A 17,216-nucleotide genomic window follows, 5' to 3' on the forward strand; every position below is an offset into this window, starting at 1 on the left:
AACAAATCAATGAAAGGATGGGTGGTCTACATTGTGACTTTTCAATATTCAGGAATACAATTTAAAAAAATCATCAATTATACAGCATACTTTAAGTCGAATTATATATAATATATAACTAAGGAAAACATATTTCAAATTGAAACTGAGTAGGACGTAATTTATTGAATACCTTTTGTCCTATACACTATAAAAGTGCACAATAATAGGTAATTTACCCTTAATTACTCGCCTTACACAACAGCATTAAAGTGTAATGGTATATACTTATGCGTTGTTTGTATACGCGTATGAACCAGTTGAAATATTTATGAAAGACGATTTTTTTCTTGCAACCTGTTTAGACCCCAACGTTAGGCATAGACCGATTTAATACCGCGACTCCAGCTTTCATGATATGTTTATGTTTGATGTTGTGTGGTATGTCGTGGGCTGTATTGTACAGGTAATCGATTAGTTGCTTGATAGACAAGACTATCGGATGTTAACAAAAATAACTCGCACGGTAATATTTTCTGGAGAAGCATTTTCCATAAATCAATCATAATGCTAGTGAAAAAAGATGTCAACAAAGCAAATATACCTCTACGATGGCAATATAATCAAAGAAGGCTAGTATCACCATAACATTGATTGAGTCACGAAATACAAGTATGTTATGTTTACAAATATTAAACCATCAACTATTTAACAAACACCTTTGTTTACACACATAGGTTTTAAAGAATTTACACTTAACGACTGCATTTTTAAAGCCAATCGTCGAATTTGGTTTTGTTTGTGTATTAAGCCATTTCAATGAAACAACTTATCGTTCAACGAAAAATGTACTGCGGATGATTTAAATGTGCATGCAAGCGATTGATAATTATTTTTTAAATAGTTGTTTAAGCGTAAAATTGTCTTATAGAAGTGAGAAATTTGATAAATAAATCAACATTAAAGCGCAATATTAGGTTTCAATAAATATTTGCATTACATTTCAAATGTTATTCATTGGGGTAGCTACTGGACATAACAATGGACAAAACAGCATGATCGTTTTTGTTTAAGTCGTTTAGAAGAGGCTTAGGCCAACCTTAATAACAATAGTCACAAAAATCCACGGTGACACATTTATTTGCATATTTGCTTCCGTAAGCATAATGAACACATGTTGTCAAAGAGCGTTAATAAAGGGTAGCGTATAGGCATACATTGGTGGGTATTCTTTCGAAATATAAACGTTACTGAAAAGGTGACCTTGGCGAATAATTTAACGCTGCCAACATAATCGGATTTAAACAATGGATGGCAAACCTAAGCAAATCCGTAACCGGTTAACCTGTTTCGATATTCGAGCGGTTAACCAACTGGCGTTGTACCATTTATGTACCACATAAATGAGAAAAAAACACATCCGAAAAACGTATACGTTTATAAATAATTTCATGTGTATGCAAATATACTCTGTCTTGTTGATTGTCTTGTAACATAATTACGTTAACAATTTTATCAATTAAATACTGTTTCTTTACACATTTTGGTTGGTCCTTTTAATTAGGAATTCAAATTTTGAATTTAATAATATACATTGTGAATCTAATACACAGTCATTTCCGAAAGCCATGTCGGTGAACTGTGATATTTCTTTGTTGTAATATTACCTTCATGTCATTTACACATAATTATTGTTCTACGTCTTGATCAATAAAAGCTAGCTAGTGCATAATTTGAATTATGTTGTGTTTTATTAACACTCAATATCCTTTAAGAATTACGTGAATTAACAGTTTGCTGATAAATAACAATTCGCGTAAATATATTTTGCAATGGGCATAATGGTTTCCAAACCTCTGTTGTTAAGGCCTGTTTATACTCAATGTCTTTATTAGGGCGTTTAAGTTTGCAATAGTTGTTAAAACAACAGTGATCGGGTGTAATCACAGTGGCAATCTGTATTGATTTTATCAAGCAATGGTATATTTTGCAATGGGCATATTGGTTACCAAACCTCTGTTGTTAAGGCCTGTTTATACTCAATGTCTTTATTAGGGGCGTTTAAGTTTGCAATACTTGTTAAAACAACAGTGATCGGGTGTAATCACAGTGGCAATCTTTATTGATTTAACAAGGAATGGTAGTCAACACATTTACACACTTGATCCACAGGGGGGCATTACGGGGTGGAAATTGACGATACTTTGCGATAAGATAAGCGGATTAGCCAATACAGTGAAATTACATAAAACAAAACTAACGAATTGAGCATTTATTGCGTTCAACCAAAAAATGTGTTTTCTGCAAGAATAACCAAATATTAATTTTGTAACCGGTTAACCTCTTTAAAAAAAAACGGATAACCGGTTAACCGATTAACCGTTGCCACCCCTAATTTAAACCAATAAACATTTTCATATTATAATTGTACCAATATGACCAGCTCTATTTTCTGCTGGGTTTAATTAATGACAACACGACATTAACTGGTATTCACCTTAGCCCAATATAAATGAGGAAAACACAAATCGATTATTACTTATTTGTATAACCATATACCATAAAACTACTATCTTTTATTTGTTCAAACACAATGATAACGTTACTGTTGAGAATCTGATTCCTTTTAATATGTAAACATGTTCGTACAAAATTAAAATCCAATTATACAATGAGCTTAATGAGGTAACGCATATTTGTATTTATTACTCAACAACGAGAAATCAGGCATTGTTTTATCGTGATATATATTATTTAATTCGGTAACGTTGAACAAAATTGTGTACACAAAAGTGTTGCTCATTTTAAATTGCATAGTATTTATACTTATAAATTATTTTCAAACGTCAAATATTTTGTATACAAGTATTTAAGATGTGGTTTATCGAACTCAAAACAAATGTACATCGATAACTAGTTGTGTGTATTTATTGTCTAATTTCTTTACGGAACAACGCTTCTTTGCTCGTTCTTTTGCCTAAGGTAACTCGAATCCACCCAATCGTGTATAGCACTAAACCATACAAATAAGTTGAGAAGCGACAAGTGTGGCCACAATGCGTCGAACGGCATATCGTTACAACCAACACACGCAGTACAGTGGCTCGAACAACAATATCGCACTTTGGCTAATTGTTATAACAAAGAAGTACGCTATAGATGATTTACGATAACATTTAAATATAGTGTTTCTTCATCTGGATACAAACAAATCCTAGTCCTGTGGGTGGATTTAAGAAAAGCCCTCCCGGGTGATTACCTGTATTTGAATACGTATTGACCCCAAATGGCCCATATAACTGGGGCTGACAAGAGTAGATCACAGTTTGAACTTAACTTAAATTTTGTATACACGTTTATTTTGATAACGATTCTATAAATTTGCTTAAGGTGCGGCCCGATCCAAAACTACATGTTCACAATCTGGCATGACCGGATATATTAATTAATTAGCAAAGAACAAACGTTCCAAAGTCCAATTTATACATTCTTGTTATGCGGACCAACTATGTATATAGGTGTCAATACTTCTGACAACGTTTTGGTATACACAGCCATACGTCAATTTCGAGTATAAAACACTATTATGTTTTTTCAAGGGTAGTCAAGCGAAACGATTGGTATTTGTTGGAATTGAAAGCTTATAAAATTTGTATTCAAATGGGCTGTGCGTTGTTTATAAGATAGGTTAATAAAAATAACCAGAAAATCTGGAACGAATAAGCATAAAGGAACATACGAAGTCGTATGCTCCTAGTTTTCACTTCCGTTAGTCATATATGATAAGCATCGTCATACTCGATATTTAATTCGCGTTTTGATTGAAACGTTTTTTATTGTTTTAGTCATTTACTGTAATACTAATGTATTTGTTAATTATTATCTGTTAAACAAAAACTCACCGAAAGCATAAATCTGACATATTAAACTGCTTTGCTTTTGCAAAATACCTCTTCCGCTGCATTTATCGGATGTGGACAGTTATCTTTCATCAAAAGATGCATTGTGTTACTGCTGCGAACAGAGCTCAAAGTGTACGTAAAACTTTGAATTAAATGCATGTTCGACTTTTCATTTAAACTGATCTCGATTTCATCATGCGTTCTACTCGATTCACTTCACATTTACACAGGAAGTTTTCAATAAATACTAACAATCTAGGGTGAAAGATAAATGCAAAAATATATTGTGTTAACACCTGATACTGTTTGTTTATTTTACAAATTTAATTTGCACGATACAAAATGGTGTTAAGTGAATAATTAAAGATTGCTAGCGCATCTCGGTAAATTTTCAATACTCGCCCTGAGCGTTCATACTGCATAAAAGCCCGAAAATTTAGAATCAATCCTTATATTTATATTTGTCCTTTGATTTGAAACAATTAAAACATATTCGAGCATAAAAAACAACTCAGAATTGTATGCTTTTAGGGAGGCAACACATGTTGTAATCTTAGTTCCGGGAACAGCTAGGATCCGCCCCTTAAGGTTGTGTTATTCATTATTCTTGCGCGAAGAAAAGGAGTTTTACTATTAATTATAATTACACGTAGCACATTATAGTAGAGGCTGTGGAACCCAAAATCAGTCTTAACCCGGACAAAATTAGAACAGATTTGAAACTTACATTTTCTGAAAGGTTATAGCTTGTAGATTCTGAATTCGTAAAGTTCCCTATAATTCCCATCCGGGTAACCTCAGAATCCAAGATGGCGTCCAAGATGGCCGCCGTAAGTTGAGATCAGGGGTAAAAGCAGAAATATCACTTTGTGAAAGGTTTGATTGGTAATAGTATTATTAAAACTCTTGTAACTTATTGGCATTAGATTAGCAAATTTTAGCACCTGTTTTTGACATACTTGAGGTCAAGGTCAAGGTCATATTAAAGGTAGAAGGTCAAATTTTGAAGAAAATTACCCATTTTACCACATAGAAGTTATGTTTGCAAGAGTAAATGGTGCATTCTGATATAATCATCTTTTCGGTAGTAGAGTAAAGTAAAACTTGTTTCTCTGCTGGAAGTAAAGCAATATCTGGTTACCAAGGTAAAAGCCAGAAATCGCTTCCAAGATGGCCACCATCAACTATGTAGAATAGAGGAAAATCGTAAATTTGACTCCTCGAAAACTATGATTGAGAATGAAAACATAAATACTCCTGTAAATAATTGACATTAGATCAACACATTTTATCATTTTTAATTGTCAAGGTCAAGGTCAAAATCATATTGAAGGTCACAATATCAATTTTGGAAGGCAATTGCCTGTTTTAACACAAAGAAGTTGCGTTTTAAAGAGTATGGTGTGCATTCTGATGAAAACATCATATTAATACAGTAGTAGAGAACAAGTCAAACTTGTTTTTCTCATGGGTCAATCTCTGGTTATCAAAGGCAGCAGCTAAAACGGTTTCCAAAACGGCCACCGTCAACACTGCAGAATAGATGAAGATCATATGGGTAATACACCGAGTAAACCGGATGTTTACAAAATATGATGACCGCCAAAATTTTGAAAAATCGGATTTTCCAATATTTTGATTTGTAGCACTATCTAAGGTAAGTCTTTCAAGACTTTGTACTTATATTGTTGCCGTTTTAAAGATATTGTTGTATGTTTTATATGTACTCTACACTATATTTTAATTACAAGAAACTGTTAGAATGTTTAATGATATAAAGGTCATGCAATGGCATTTAGAAGTAAGCCTTGTATGTTACGCGACATCGTCCCGTATATTAAATGTGGTTAGTGTTTTATGGTGCTTTTTTGGTATACATGCATATGTAAATCATATTTGTCTTGCACTATATTTAGAAAAACAACATGTGTTGAATATGTGTTAAATGAACGCTTTTTATAACACGAACAGAGTCTAATCCATGTATTTATTTTAAATGGTTTGTCGCTTGTATAGTCAATGATAATAGTTCAACTATATTCGCATAATTGTGTTGATTACCAATGAACCAAATTGATAATATTTCACAACTGATACTACTAACATAATTTAAGCACTACGAACTATTGCAAAGTGGTAACATGTCCTCAAGATCATGTTATTCAGCTGTCCCGTACGTTACCATGCACTGTCCCGTAGGTTATTCCTTTAAAAGGGTTTTTGAAATTGATTAAGTGCTTTATTGTTTCTTTTTATCTGTGATCATTAAGTATTGTCAGAAGTGTTATAATGTAAAAGGGTACAGGTAAATCCCACGTGAAGGGGCGTTAGTGTTGCACTTTACATTCCACTCATGTACATATCTAATCAAACTTGGCCTGCTATTGTCTATTAGGCTGCATTCCGACGGACCTCTAAAGATGATATAAGTGTCAAAGTAATTTGTATTTTTTACAGGATGGCTTAGTCAAAGGCGCAAAGAATGCGTGAAAACAGAGAGAGAGAAACAGAACAACTTGGAGATAAGTGGCTTTAATCCGAGAGACGAGAGTGAGGGGCTATTTTGTTCCAATGGCTGAACTCGATGACGAGAAACAGATGAAGATAAGAGAGCAAAACAAAATAAGACAGGCAAGATATAGGAATCTGAAAAACAGATCAGGTAACAGTGAAGTCGCTGCAGCAAGTATAAATACAGATGAAAGTAATGAACCCCAACCATAAACTAGTAAAAATGCTATTACTAGTACAAGTGACACGGTTCTAACTGTAAAACTTCCGTGTCCAACAACAAGCTCGAAATCGACAAGTGGTAAGAAGCAAGCATCTAAAGCACTAGCCAGGTCTTACAGAAACTCTTGATAACAAAGAAGAAGATTTGTAGAGAACACTTAGAAATACACAGCGACGGCTGCGACGGCTGCAACGTCTTGAAAAAAAATGCTGAAACACCAAAAAGTAAAGCCGATCACTTACTAAAATAGTCAGGCTTACTGAACTAAGAAAGAAGTTAATATTTAGCGAATGCTTAAGTGAAGAAATAAAATCAGCTAAAGATGCACAAAAAAGAGTTGTAAACAGGAAGAGGTTGTTCATAGGATAGCATCAGGACAGGTGATTAAGAGGTATAGAAAGAATCTGAACAGAAGAAAATCTTGCTCGAGCAAGAGTGTCTTACCAGATAAAAAAAAAGGCTTCAAGACTACAGAATGCGTATAACTAATGAAATAGTTCAGTTCCTAGAAAGAGATGACAACTCCAGGCAACTAGCTGGAAAAGGAGATGCAGTCAAGGTCGGCAATACTAAGAGTAAGAAACAGAAAAGAGTTTTGAATGATTACTTATATAATCTGCACCTAAAGTTCCTAGCTTAATCTCCGGTTATGATTTCGAGAACGTCATTCTACAAAACCAGACTGAAGCATATCAGTTTAGTGAATTTCATATCGCGTAGTGTATGCCTTTGCTCAAAACACCATAATTTTTGCTTCCTGCTACGTTCACTGAAATCCATGAATGTCACCAAATGTACGAGTCCCGACAAGTTTGTAGAAATATACCAAGGGAATCCAGAATATCTTCAAGAGATGTTACAGAAGGTTCCGGAAAATGGCGGAGACATCAAATTCCAACAATGGAAAAAGGTGAAACTGGCTTATGGTAAGGAAAGACTGAGAGTGGTTTAGGTCCAGAAAGAGAAAGGTGCATTCATAGAGATGATGACTGCAACATTTGGTGAATTCATGAGTCATATCGAAAGAGTAAAGCAGCAGTACAGTGCAGTGAAAAATATAAAAGATAAACTTCCACATGGTCACCTTTTGATACAAATGGCCGTTAGTGAAAATTACACGGGCAACACACTAGAAGAAATCCAATCCGTGTATTGGAATAACTGCTTGATAAGCTTACACCCCGTTGTCATATATTTTAGAGGTGAGGAGAACGAGCTGAAGCATACTAGTTACGTGCACGTGTAAGCGTTTTTGAGCCATAATGCTGCGATGGTGATGAGTACTATCGATAAGGTCATTGGTGTTGTGAAGTTCTTGGTACCGAGTGTGGAATGTGTTCATTTTTGGACTGATTCACCGTCCTCGCAATATCGTAACAAATCCATATTCCATCTGATTAGCACTTTTCCAAATCTGTACGGAACCTTAGCGTCCTGGCACTACTTCGAATGCTGGCACGGTAAGGGCCCCTGTGATGGGATCGGGGATACCTCAAAAAAGAATGCCGATAATGCCGTGAAGCAAGGAAAATCTATGATAAAAGTCGCCACAGACTTTTACGCTGGGCTACACAAAATGAACATGGCATCAGGTATGGTTTGATAACTGAAGATGAATACAATAAAAAGAAAGAACAGGTTGACGGTAAAAACAGTGAAATAAAACCTCTTAAAGGATCATGATGTTGCATGCATTAGAAGAAGCAAAGGGATATGGCTCGTTGGCGATAAGGAATACTTCGTGTGCCTGCAGTAACTGCTTTGAGGAGAATTCGTTCAAGGTAAATTCCCTATATCGCTGGGAAACATGCTCTATTTCCGAGAAATCCAGAAGAGTTGTCAACAATGATGAAGCTGATTCGTGCAGTACAGGACAAACTGAAGCAGTAAACAAGGTAGTAGCTAAAGAGAAACCCGAAACTTTGGACATTGCAATTGAGAAATATGTTATTGCACGCTATAATGATAAGTGTTATGTAGGCAAAGTCAGTGAAATTTGTAACGAAGATAATACAATACATATAAGCTTCATGACAGAGTGTGGAAAAGTTGGAGGTCGGTATAAAGGGCTGAATGTTGAAGACAATGTATGGATCAACACAGAAGATATAGTTCAAGTAATAGCAGATCCGATTGCTACGAGTAAAACAGGTAGGATGTTCACTTTTCCAGTAGATGTTCTGCAGCTTCTGAATAACTGATTCTGTACGTTGACACTTTTATCGACATGACCCGCTAGAGTTTGACCTGATTTAGAAGGGTTCAGAGATAATAAAAAAATATTTTACGGCACATATGCACTTGTTTGTTGACGTTATGTTTTATAGCCATATTTTCCCAAAGTGAATTACAGTCTTTTGCATAATTATATAAGCAATTAAAATAACTGACCATGATTGATAGGATATAAATTATATTAGATGACTTTGGTATAGTATTATATGCGAAGACTCTCAAAGTTGAAAATATATTAACCACGGTGTCTTTGTATCGAAAATATTTTATTTAAAGATGCTTTGTGTACGTGTTTAAAGTAGTTTCGTAGTTGTTTATAAACTGTTTAAAGATGTCGTTGCAGCTCAGTTTGTTTTATTTCTTTTGAATTTTTGACTAATGTTGTTTATATTTTGACTCCATATAGTGCAAGTTTTAGTAAGTGTAGTTTCAATTAAAATGTACTTGAAATATATATAAAACGATAGATTTTCAAGCAATAAAAGATTGTTTAATTGTATGTCGTAAAAATAACGTAACCCCACCCACTTCTATAATAACAAGCGTTGTAAATACCTAAATTCAGTAAAAAATATTAAAGTTGAAACTTGAATTTTGACATTCTGTATATTGTAATGATAATTTCCACTTCAAAATGGAGTGGAAATTATTATATTATATAAGAAAATGTCATTTGAAGGCACATTGTAGAAATGTTGGACGCCATTTTCGACGCCATATTGGATTTTCAAGTTGATAAAACAAACGATAAGTGCAAACAGATTATTCTTGTGACATATCGTGAATGTAGGAAACAATTTCCACAATACAATACTGTAAATTGTTTAAATAATTGAGAAAAAAAAGCATTTTGGAGGTAAATGGCCGCCATTTTGGGCTCAATTTTGGACGCCATATTAGTTATTTTCATATGAAAACAAGCGATTTGTAAAAGAATGCTATTTGATCTTTATTTCAAAAGATTAAGGCACAAAAAGAGTTATACTTTCAAAGAAATGATCTAATAAGTGCTCATAGTATCAAAATAGACGCCATCTTGGACGCCATATTTGATTCTGAGGTTTCCCGGATGGGAATTTTCGTGAACTTTGTGATTTCAGAATCTACAAGCTATAATCTTTCAGAAAATATAACTTTCAAATCTGTTCCAATTTTGTTCGTGTATACCCTTCCACAGCCTGTACTATTATTTGGAAAATTAAAACATCGATTGCAGCTAAAACGGTGCTGTTGAGTATAAACGACACGCTCAACTCAATGGCAACTTTAATCCAATGCTAATAACAATAAAGTTTACAACGATATACACTTACAGTGTCTGTTCTTAAGGTGTTATGCATGAAAAACACACACTCCGAAATACGTTTTGGATTCGTTCGATGATTTAAACGAATTTTAACTGTAATGAATCCACCACGTCCATATAGTTTTCGTAAAATGTTTCGTTACCGAAATGACGTCACACAAGATACGTCATAAATTGCGTATTCAAGTGATGAAAATAAAATACGGAAAGCTGGTTCGGTACTATATTTTTAAAGAAATATTTGACAACTAAGAACATTGATGGGATAAATCGAGACATCGAGAAATGAAACATCAAAGAAACAAAAGTAAACAAACGGGTAATGTTTATTCATGTTTGTTACTATATTTACAAAAGTAGTGCGGTCACGGTACTGGTCATTGTATAACTACGCGTCAGCGTCTTGAAATCATTGGTCCGATTTTAGAAGCCTTCGAATGCGGTATCGCCGGCTTACGGGTCACGCAAAATGAACTCGTTCATTTTTCTACAGAAAATTAAGTGTGAATGTAAATATATTGCGATAACGTTCTTCAAAATCAACATTACTCTTTATGTAAACAACATAATTGAGTATCATTTTAAGTGTTGAATCCCAAATACATAAATGATGAATTCGTAAAGCTCGACATATTTGAAAATGCATACTTTTAAAGAATCACCATAACGACCTGAAAAAATGCGTTACGCGTCGCCGAAGACGAAACGTATACAATCAATGCAAAGACGATATCGGCTGCGTTTTTAGGCCAACCTTTGCGACATAACATGTGTATTACATTCGACAGCGTATTGAAAGCAGTATATTATAATTAGACTCACTTTTAAATGATCGATATAAAACGTTTAATAGCACATAAATCAGACCAATTTATTTTAATGATAAGACCTAAAGGAACCGTTATTTTGTCAGAATTGTTATTTCGTGTCTGAATATAATACTCATTACATTATTAAATGAAACAATTTCCATGTGTTCAACAAATTGTAATTGTGCCGAAATGCGAAAGAATCCTCTTAAAAGGGCATACATTTTTGCTGGAATCACAACGTCGTGACAGTAATCAATGACGTTATCACTTTTTTTACAAATGTATACTTCGAACTCGCCGATGCTCCATTTCACATGATGTATTAACTTGGAAACACGTATACAAGTTAACAATCAAAAACAATTACAACTTACGATACTTAAAACAGCTTTTTTCGATTCATTAATCAGTAAATTAACATTTTAACCATGGATATTTGAGGGTTACATGCAAGAACAAGAAAACATACCTTCGTCTCCAAACCATCAACTTTCTTATTCAGAGCTTCGAAACATTCCAGACTGGAAATGTAAAGAATTAAAATGTACACAGACACTAAATTACGTAAGGCTTTAAAGGGATCTGTTTTATATATTACTCTATACTTTGGCTTTAACCATTAATCTTTATTATACACATGTAAACATTGAAAATTAAATATTACACAATAATTACAAAATATATAGTTATTTTCAAACGAGCGACAAACAGCCAGTGCATTTCACTTGACACGCAAATTCTTCGGTGCGACCGACATAATGTGAATATAACATACATCAAAATAAATAATGCGTTAACGTGGTGTAAAACATATAGGCAATGTTATTCCAACTATGTATGCCTCTTCATACACACAAATCTTAAATTTAAATCTTAAGAGTACTAAAATATTGAAAAGAGAAGAAACTCATTTTATGATGCGAACCCCATGATCTTTGAATGTAATGTACTTAATTCTAAATCATGTCTTCATAAACGATGAACGATGAAATCTCAACATTGCATTCTTTAGAGCAACGACTCTCCAGCGAAAATGAATTTCTATTTTTCGTGTTTTGCACCCATTATTTAAACCGGCCGTCTTATACTCTGTTTCAAAGACATGTAGCTTTAGAGATACTCTACTAACTCTAGCAAAACTGTGGTGTAGGCCCTTTCAATTGGTCATGAACACATGTGATCTATACGAACACATATATTACGACCATCTGGCACATTTTTTGTGTGAATGTAAAGTGTCGTCCTCGTTGAGACACAGTTACTTCGACCAGATAGACACAGCACTCGAAAATGACAATATACATCAACTCTAATCTATGGACAGTATAGACATGAGCTTGAGAATGCTCGGAGCTCCAATAGAACCCATACTCGGAGTAAGAGAGAACAATGTATTTCTGAAACTGTCATACATTTTTATTGTAAAATGTATAAGATATTGCTTGAAAAATACGTCTATGTTTAACATCCTGTAACAAGTACTTAATTTTGTAAATAGTATTCATGGCAAAAAACGCACTGTGTATCTATCATACATTTCAATTGTTTCACATGCAGATGTATATTTATATTGCACTTATATCATAATTTGTAGATAACTGTCATTATAACATGTTCAAGATCTCCATTCTGGGGGAAATAAAGAATTTGATTGATTTGATTGATCCTCAATAATAAATTGATAAACTTACCAACTTAATTAATAAATATATAATTCAGAGTGTACTATAATATATTAGGCATTTTTTATTAATATGAACAAACAAAATTTTTTGTTTGGTAAAACATCTTTATACACACGCAAACCATAAGAACAATCGTTACATACTTTAATTACGATACACCCAAGATTGCATGTATTTATCCCTATATTAACCTCACTATACAAAGCAATAAGTTCCTACGTACGCTTTATTTCTGTATCCCTCCTCCTTCTCAGCCTGTAAATATATCATATTAACCATTATTAATTTTTCGCATCAATACTTCAAGATAGTGTTTATGGAGAATGATTTCACATGTTGGAGGAGACATGAACATGGACTATTTAAATAAGAAACTATTATATATGCTACATTTTCTACATACGCATTGCTACATTCTACACTGATTGCCTTGTTCTTTATACAATTCTATGCGCCTTTGAAAACATGTTCTTGGCGTTCATTCAACTCCACCGTCCCCGATAATGATTTGAACATTTGCTGGTCCTGGGAGTGATAAGATGTACATCTCCTTTAGTAAATAATTTACTGCAGTTGACAATGCACCAGGCTCATGTGCAAAGTAAGTGCGATTGAATATATAATATGATATTAACATAGGGAGTGTATAAAAGCGGTACTGAAGGGCACTGGCAAACGCTTTTCCCATGTATTGTTGCGTAGTCAACGAATTCCTTTACAACCATATATAAAACTTTTGAGAAAAAGATTGTAAACCAAATTCCTACTACAAACACTTACCAACATAAGTATGACATTTAATAAAACGTATCATACAAACACGTATGTGGTGTTTAATGTAATTACTTAAAAAATATACATCTTTCGTCCATTGCCGTCGTCAGTAGTATGCCTTTATTTATATATGCGAATCATGCCTGCATGAATTCAATATGTATGGTTCTTGAATATAATTCACGATTTCCTCGTTAAATACACTTTTTGAATCAAATTTCCACGAATCGACACACTGACTGATTTACGACGATTGGTTCACTTAAACACATGTTATTTCCAAACAAAGTACGATATTTATAGGTTATTAGACGTTTCACTGTACAATACGGAGATATATTTGGACGAGCACACAGTTTGAAGTCATATTGGACGAGCCGTTAGGCGAGTCCAATATGACTTCAAACTGTGTGCGAGTCCAAATATATCACGTATTGTACAGTTTAAACGTCTAATAAACTTTTTATTCTATATCCTCATTACCAAACCAGCTTTCCGTATTTTTATTTTCATTCATTGATTACGCACTTTATGACGTATCTCGTGTGACGTCATTTCTCTGACGAAACATACTAGTATAAGCAAGACTCTGCATTTTATGGACAACAATATGGAGGTGGTAGTGTTTAATAAATCTAGTAGCAAATTATACCATTTTGATAGCATTGAACGAATCCAAAAGGCAAAACGTATTTCGGATTGTGTGTTTGTCATGCATAATTGATAACTTCGATAGGAATTATACAACTCGCTCCGACAGGATTACGAATTCGTAAATTGTGTTTTGGCCTTTGGGTCAGAATGGTGAGCATGTGTACAAACGCTATCAACAAATACTGTGGTTTAAAATGCATTTCGATAAATGGATGGAAGAACAGAAAATGGAAAATGGAAATGCATATCATTGTAACTTAGATGTTATTAGGCTAACATTGGATTAAAGTTGTCATTTTGTTTTGCTGTTGCATATTTGTTTTCAATTTCTAGCAATAACAATATCACTTGCTTTTGCATTTTTTTTTATTTCTAACAATAAAAAATAATTAAATATCACATTCTCGATTCGTTTTTTTATTTCCTCTCATATTTTCAATAGGAAAGTATTAAAAAGAGACATACAAGCAAAATATCGCCTGTGTGAATCGATTATAGTACATTCGGATACTTTTTCTCGGTAACGGCTTTTATCGTTATAAAACAATTGCTTAGTGCACTTGTACTCAACTGTCCAATATGGAAAAAATACAGACTTTTTGGATCCAATACCGGAATATATTGGACGGTCACGTGGTACATATGAAGAATGCCGATTGGATGAATTTATTGGATATAGAATAAATATATATATATATTATATTATGATTTCTGCACGTAAGATATCCATCGAGGACGTACTTTATTTAACAAACAATGCATACACGTGGATTTTGTTAATGGAATTATATAAAATTAAATGTATTTTCTTGATGTTCGTGAAATGCGTAGTCAAGCCGAGATTTTCTGATTCTACGACTGAGATGAGACTACACAAGAATGCAATCCAATTAATTAAGATTCAGTTACAATATCAATACACAAGAATGCAATCCAATTAATTAAGATTCATTTACAATATCAATAAATGTCCATGCTTTCAAGTTATATTATTGTTAAGTTTAAAACGTGTGTGTTGAATTCCATAATGCTCAGCCATCGTAATATCTTTACGAATAGGCTAAAACTTCACCGACTGATACCGTTTAAATATGACTATTAAAGCGGATAATTCCTATTGTTAAATGTGTGCGATAAGTAACACTTGTGTTGAATTACGAGGTTAAAGGGATCTTACGTTTGTTGCAGAATGTTTTGGGAAGTTGAACTTGATAAACAAAATAAACAATTTCATGATTAGTTATACATTGATTGAGCTCGAATGTTAATATTAATATTAGCTTTGTTTTATAGCAATCGGCCATACCATTTTACAAACGTATTTCCAAATTAGTATCTATATTTAAATGCTCAATAAATGAGGACACTTTGCAATAGCTCAATAAAGTACTTAAATATTCAAGTGCGCATTGACGGTCTGTAACGCACAGCCCATTAAGTTATATATAATATTTAAACTTACTTACATTATGTTTCAAATGATCAAGCCTGAAATGGAAGTAAAATATATTAAAACACAATAAAATCGAGTTTATATGTTTATATAATAGTGTACGTTACTTCTTAAAACTCTATATCTTAAATGTTTATATCAATATTTCAGCAGAACAAGAAAGTAATATTTGGCTCCAGAAACAACCATATCTAAATTATGGAAGCGTATACTTTACAAAACTTATAATTTCGAAAACATTAATAAACAATAATTACTTTTGCCGGGGATATTACGGCGCTTAGTGGCTTTACAACATAAACAGTTTGCTATGTGAATGAACATTTTAAAGCCTGGTCGATTTGTATCTGCTTATTTATAAATTATAACTTACGAATGAGAGATTATCCAGAAATACTAAGGTTTTCTTAACCGTACTTTGATTGTCAAGATAATAGTCTTAAAGTTCGTATCCTTTGCAAGGAACTTTCCCAAACTAAAATAACTTTCATATTCGTTTAAGATTTTTGGGTTTCCTTACTTCTAAAAACCACGGTAACGCGCAAGCAGTGCCGTCAAAACTAGTATTTCTATCATAAAACATATCGAATAATTTCAAAAATGCCTCAATTTAACAACGTCATTTAAACCGTACAAACACGTTATTTATGTTTTTACTTCTTAAATACTCAACGCGAATCAATAATTTATAAAAAAAAATATTTAAAATTCCTTCAGTATATTTGGCGACCATTCGTCGCTTTCTGTCCATGTGAATTGTATTTCTGTGATATAATAGTTCTGCGTGTTCAGGTGTGGGGTGCATGCGCAAAATGGTGCCTACCGGGTTAAAGTGAGGTTAGTTTGAACTTACGTACAAGATGGCGTCGTGTTCATGTTGTCGTGAAGGACTAGCGAATATGTTCACCGGTAAGCCACTTTATATTTATATTTTGTTCAAAATAATACGCAGTTCCAGCTCAACACTGTTTTCACTTCCTCCGGTTTTTGTTTCAAGATTGTATAATTTTATATAACAAAGTTATTGAACGAAAACCGACTTAAAATATATTGTATACTCTAAGAACATAAAATACATGACCGTATACTTAGAAGAATATAAAATACATGACAATTATTAAAATATTATTGAAAAGGGCTGATAAACAGTAAACAGTACATTATCTCGTACATCAGCCAACCCAAGATCAACCCTCTTGTATATACGCGAATTGATTATGTTGATCGGCAGGTTTTTCGTTCGGTATTATTATAATTTAACACTAAGTAACGTGATTAAGAAAACACTTAATATAGTGTACCACATAACAGGCTATAAAACTATAATATTGAAGTACACATATTCACTTTATTATAGATGGGTAGTAATTTCGTGTCATGCTCTTAAACATAGAAAAGAGCTGTTTGCCATTTCAAAGCTAGGTTCCAAAATGTGCTTACAAGGAAATAAGATCCAGAAAATGGAGTTTAACACATTTCTCGCAAATAAATAAGTTATAAGACATGAAACTGCGTATGTCATATGACAAAATCGTGATTTAAGTTATATTTTACTGTACACGTGCGTCAATTCAGTGTTTTATAATATAAAATGATATGTGTACATCCAATTTCTCGAACGACACACGGAAGAAAATAACAGCTTTGTGGACGGTTTTCCATTAATATTTTTTTCATCCCGG

At 33.3% G+C, this 17,216-nt stretch overlaps 1 protein-coding gene across 1 annotated transcript in view; it reads right to left on the reverse strand.

Annotated features, from left to right (window-relative positions):
* The window catches only part of LOC127860025 (transient receptor potential cation channel subfamily M member 1-like), an 86,237-nt gene that overhangs the window by 22,825 nt on the left and 46,196 nt on the right, over window positions 1-17,216 (reverse strand). The window contains exons 15-17 of the mRNA XM_052397741.1: window positions 15,548-15,569; window positions 12,877-12,908; window positions 11,438-11,489 (exon numbers count right to left, since the gene is read on the reverse strand). Coding sequence (XP_052253701.1) covers window positions 11,438-11,489; window positions 12,877-12,908; window positions 15,548-15,569 — 106 coding nt within the window. The remainder of the gene's footprint in view (window positions 1-11,437; window positions 11,490-12,876; window positions 12,909-15,547; window positions 15,570-17,216) is intronic.

Source organism: Dreissena polymorpha, chromosome 15, assembly GCF_020536995.1.
Source record: "Dreissena polymorpha isolate Duluth1 chromosome 15, UMN_Dpol_1.0, whole genome shotgun sequence".
In the NCBI taxonomy this organism is placed as follows: Eukaryota; Metazoa; Mollusca; class Bivalvia; order Myida; family Dreissenidae; genus Dreissena; species Dreissena polymorpha.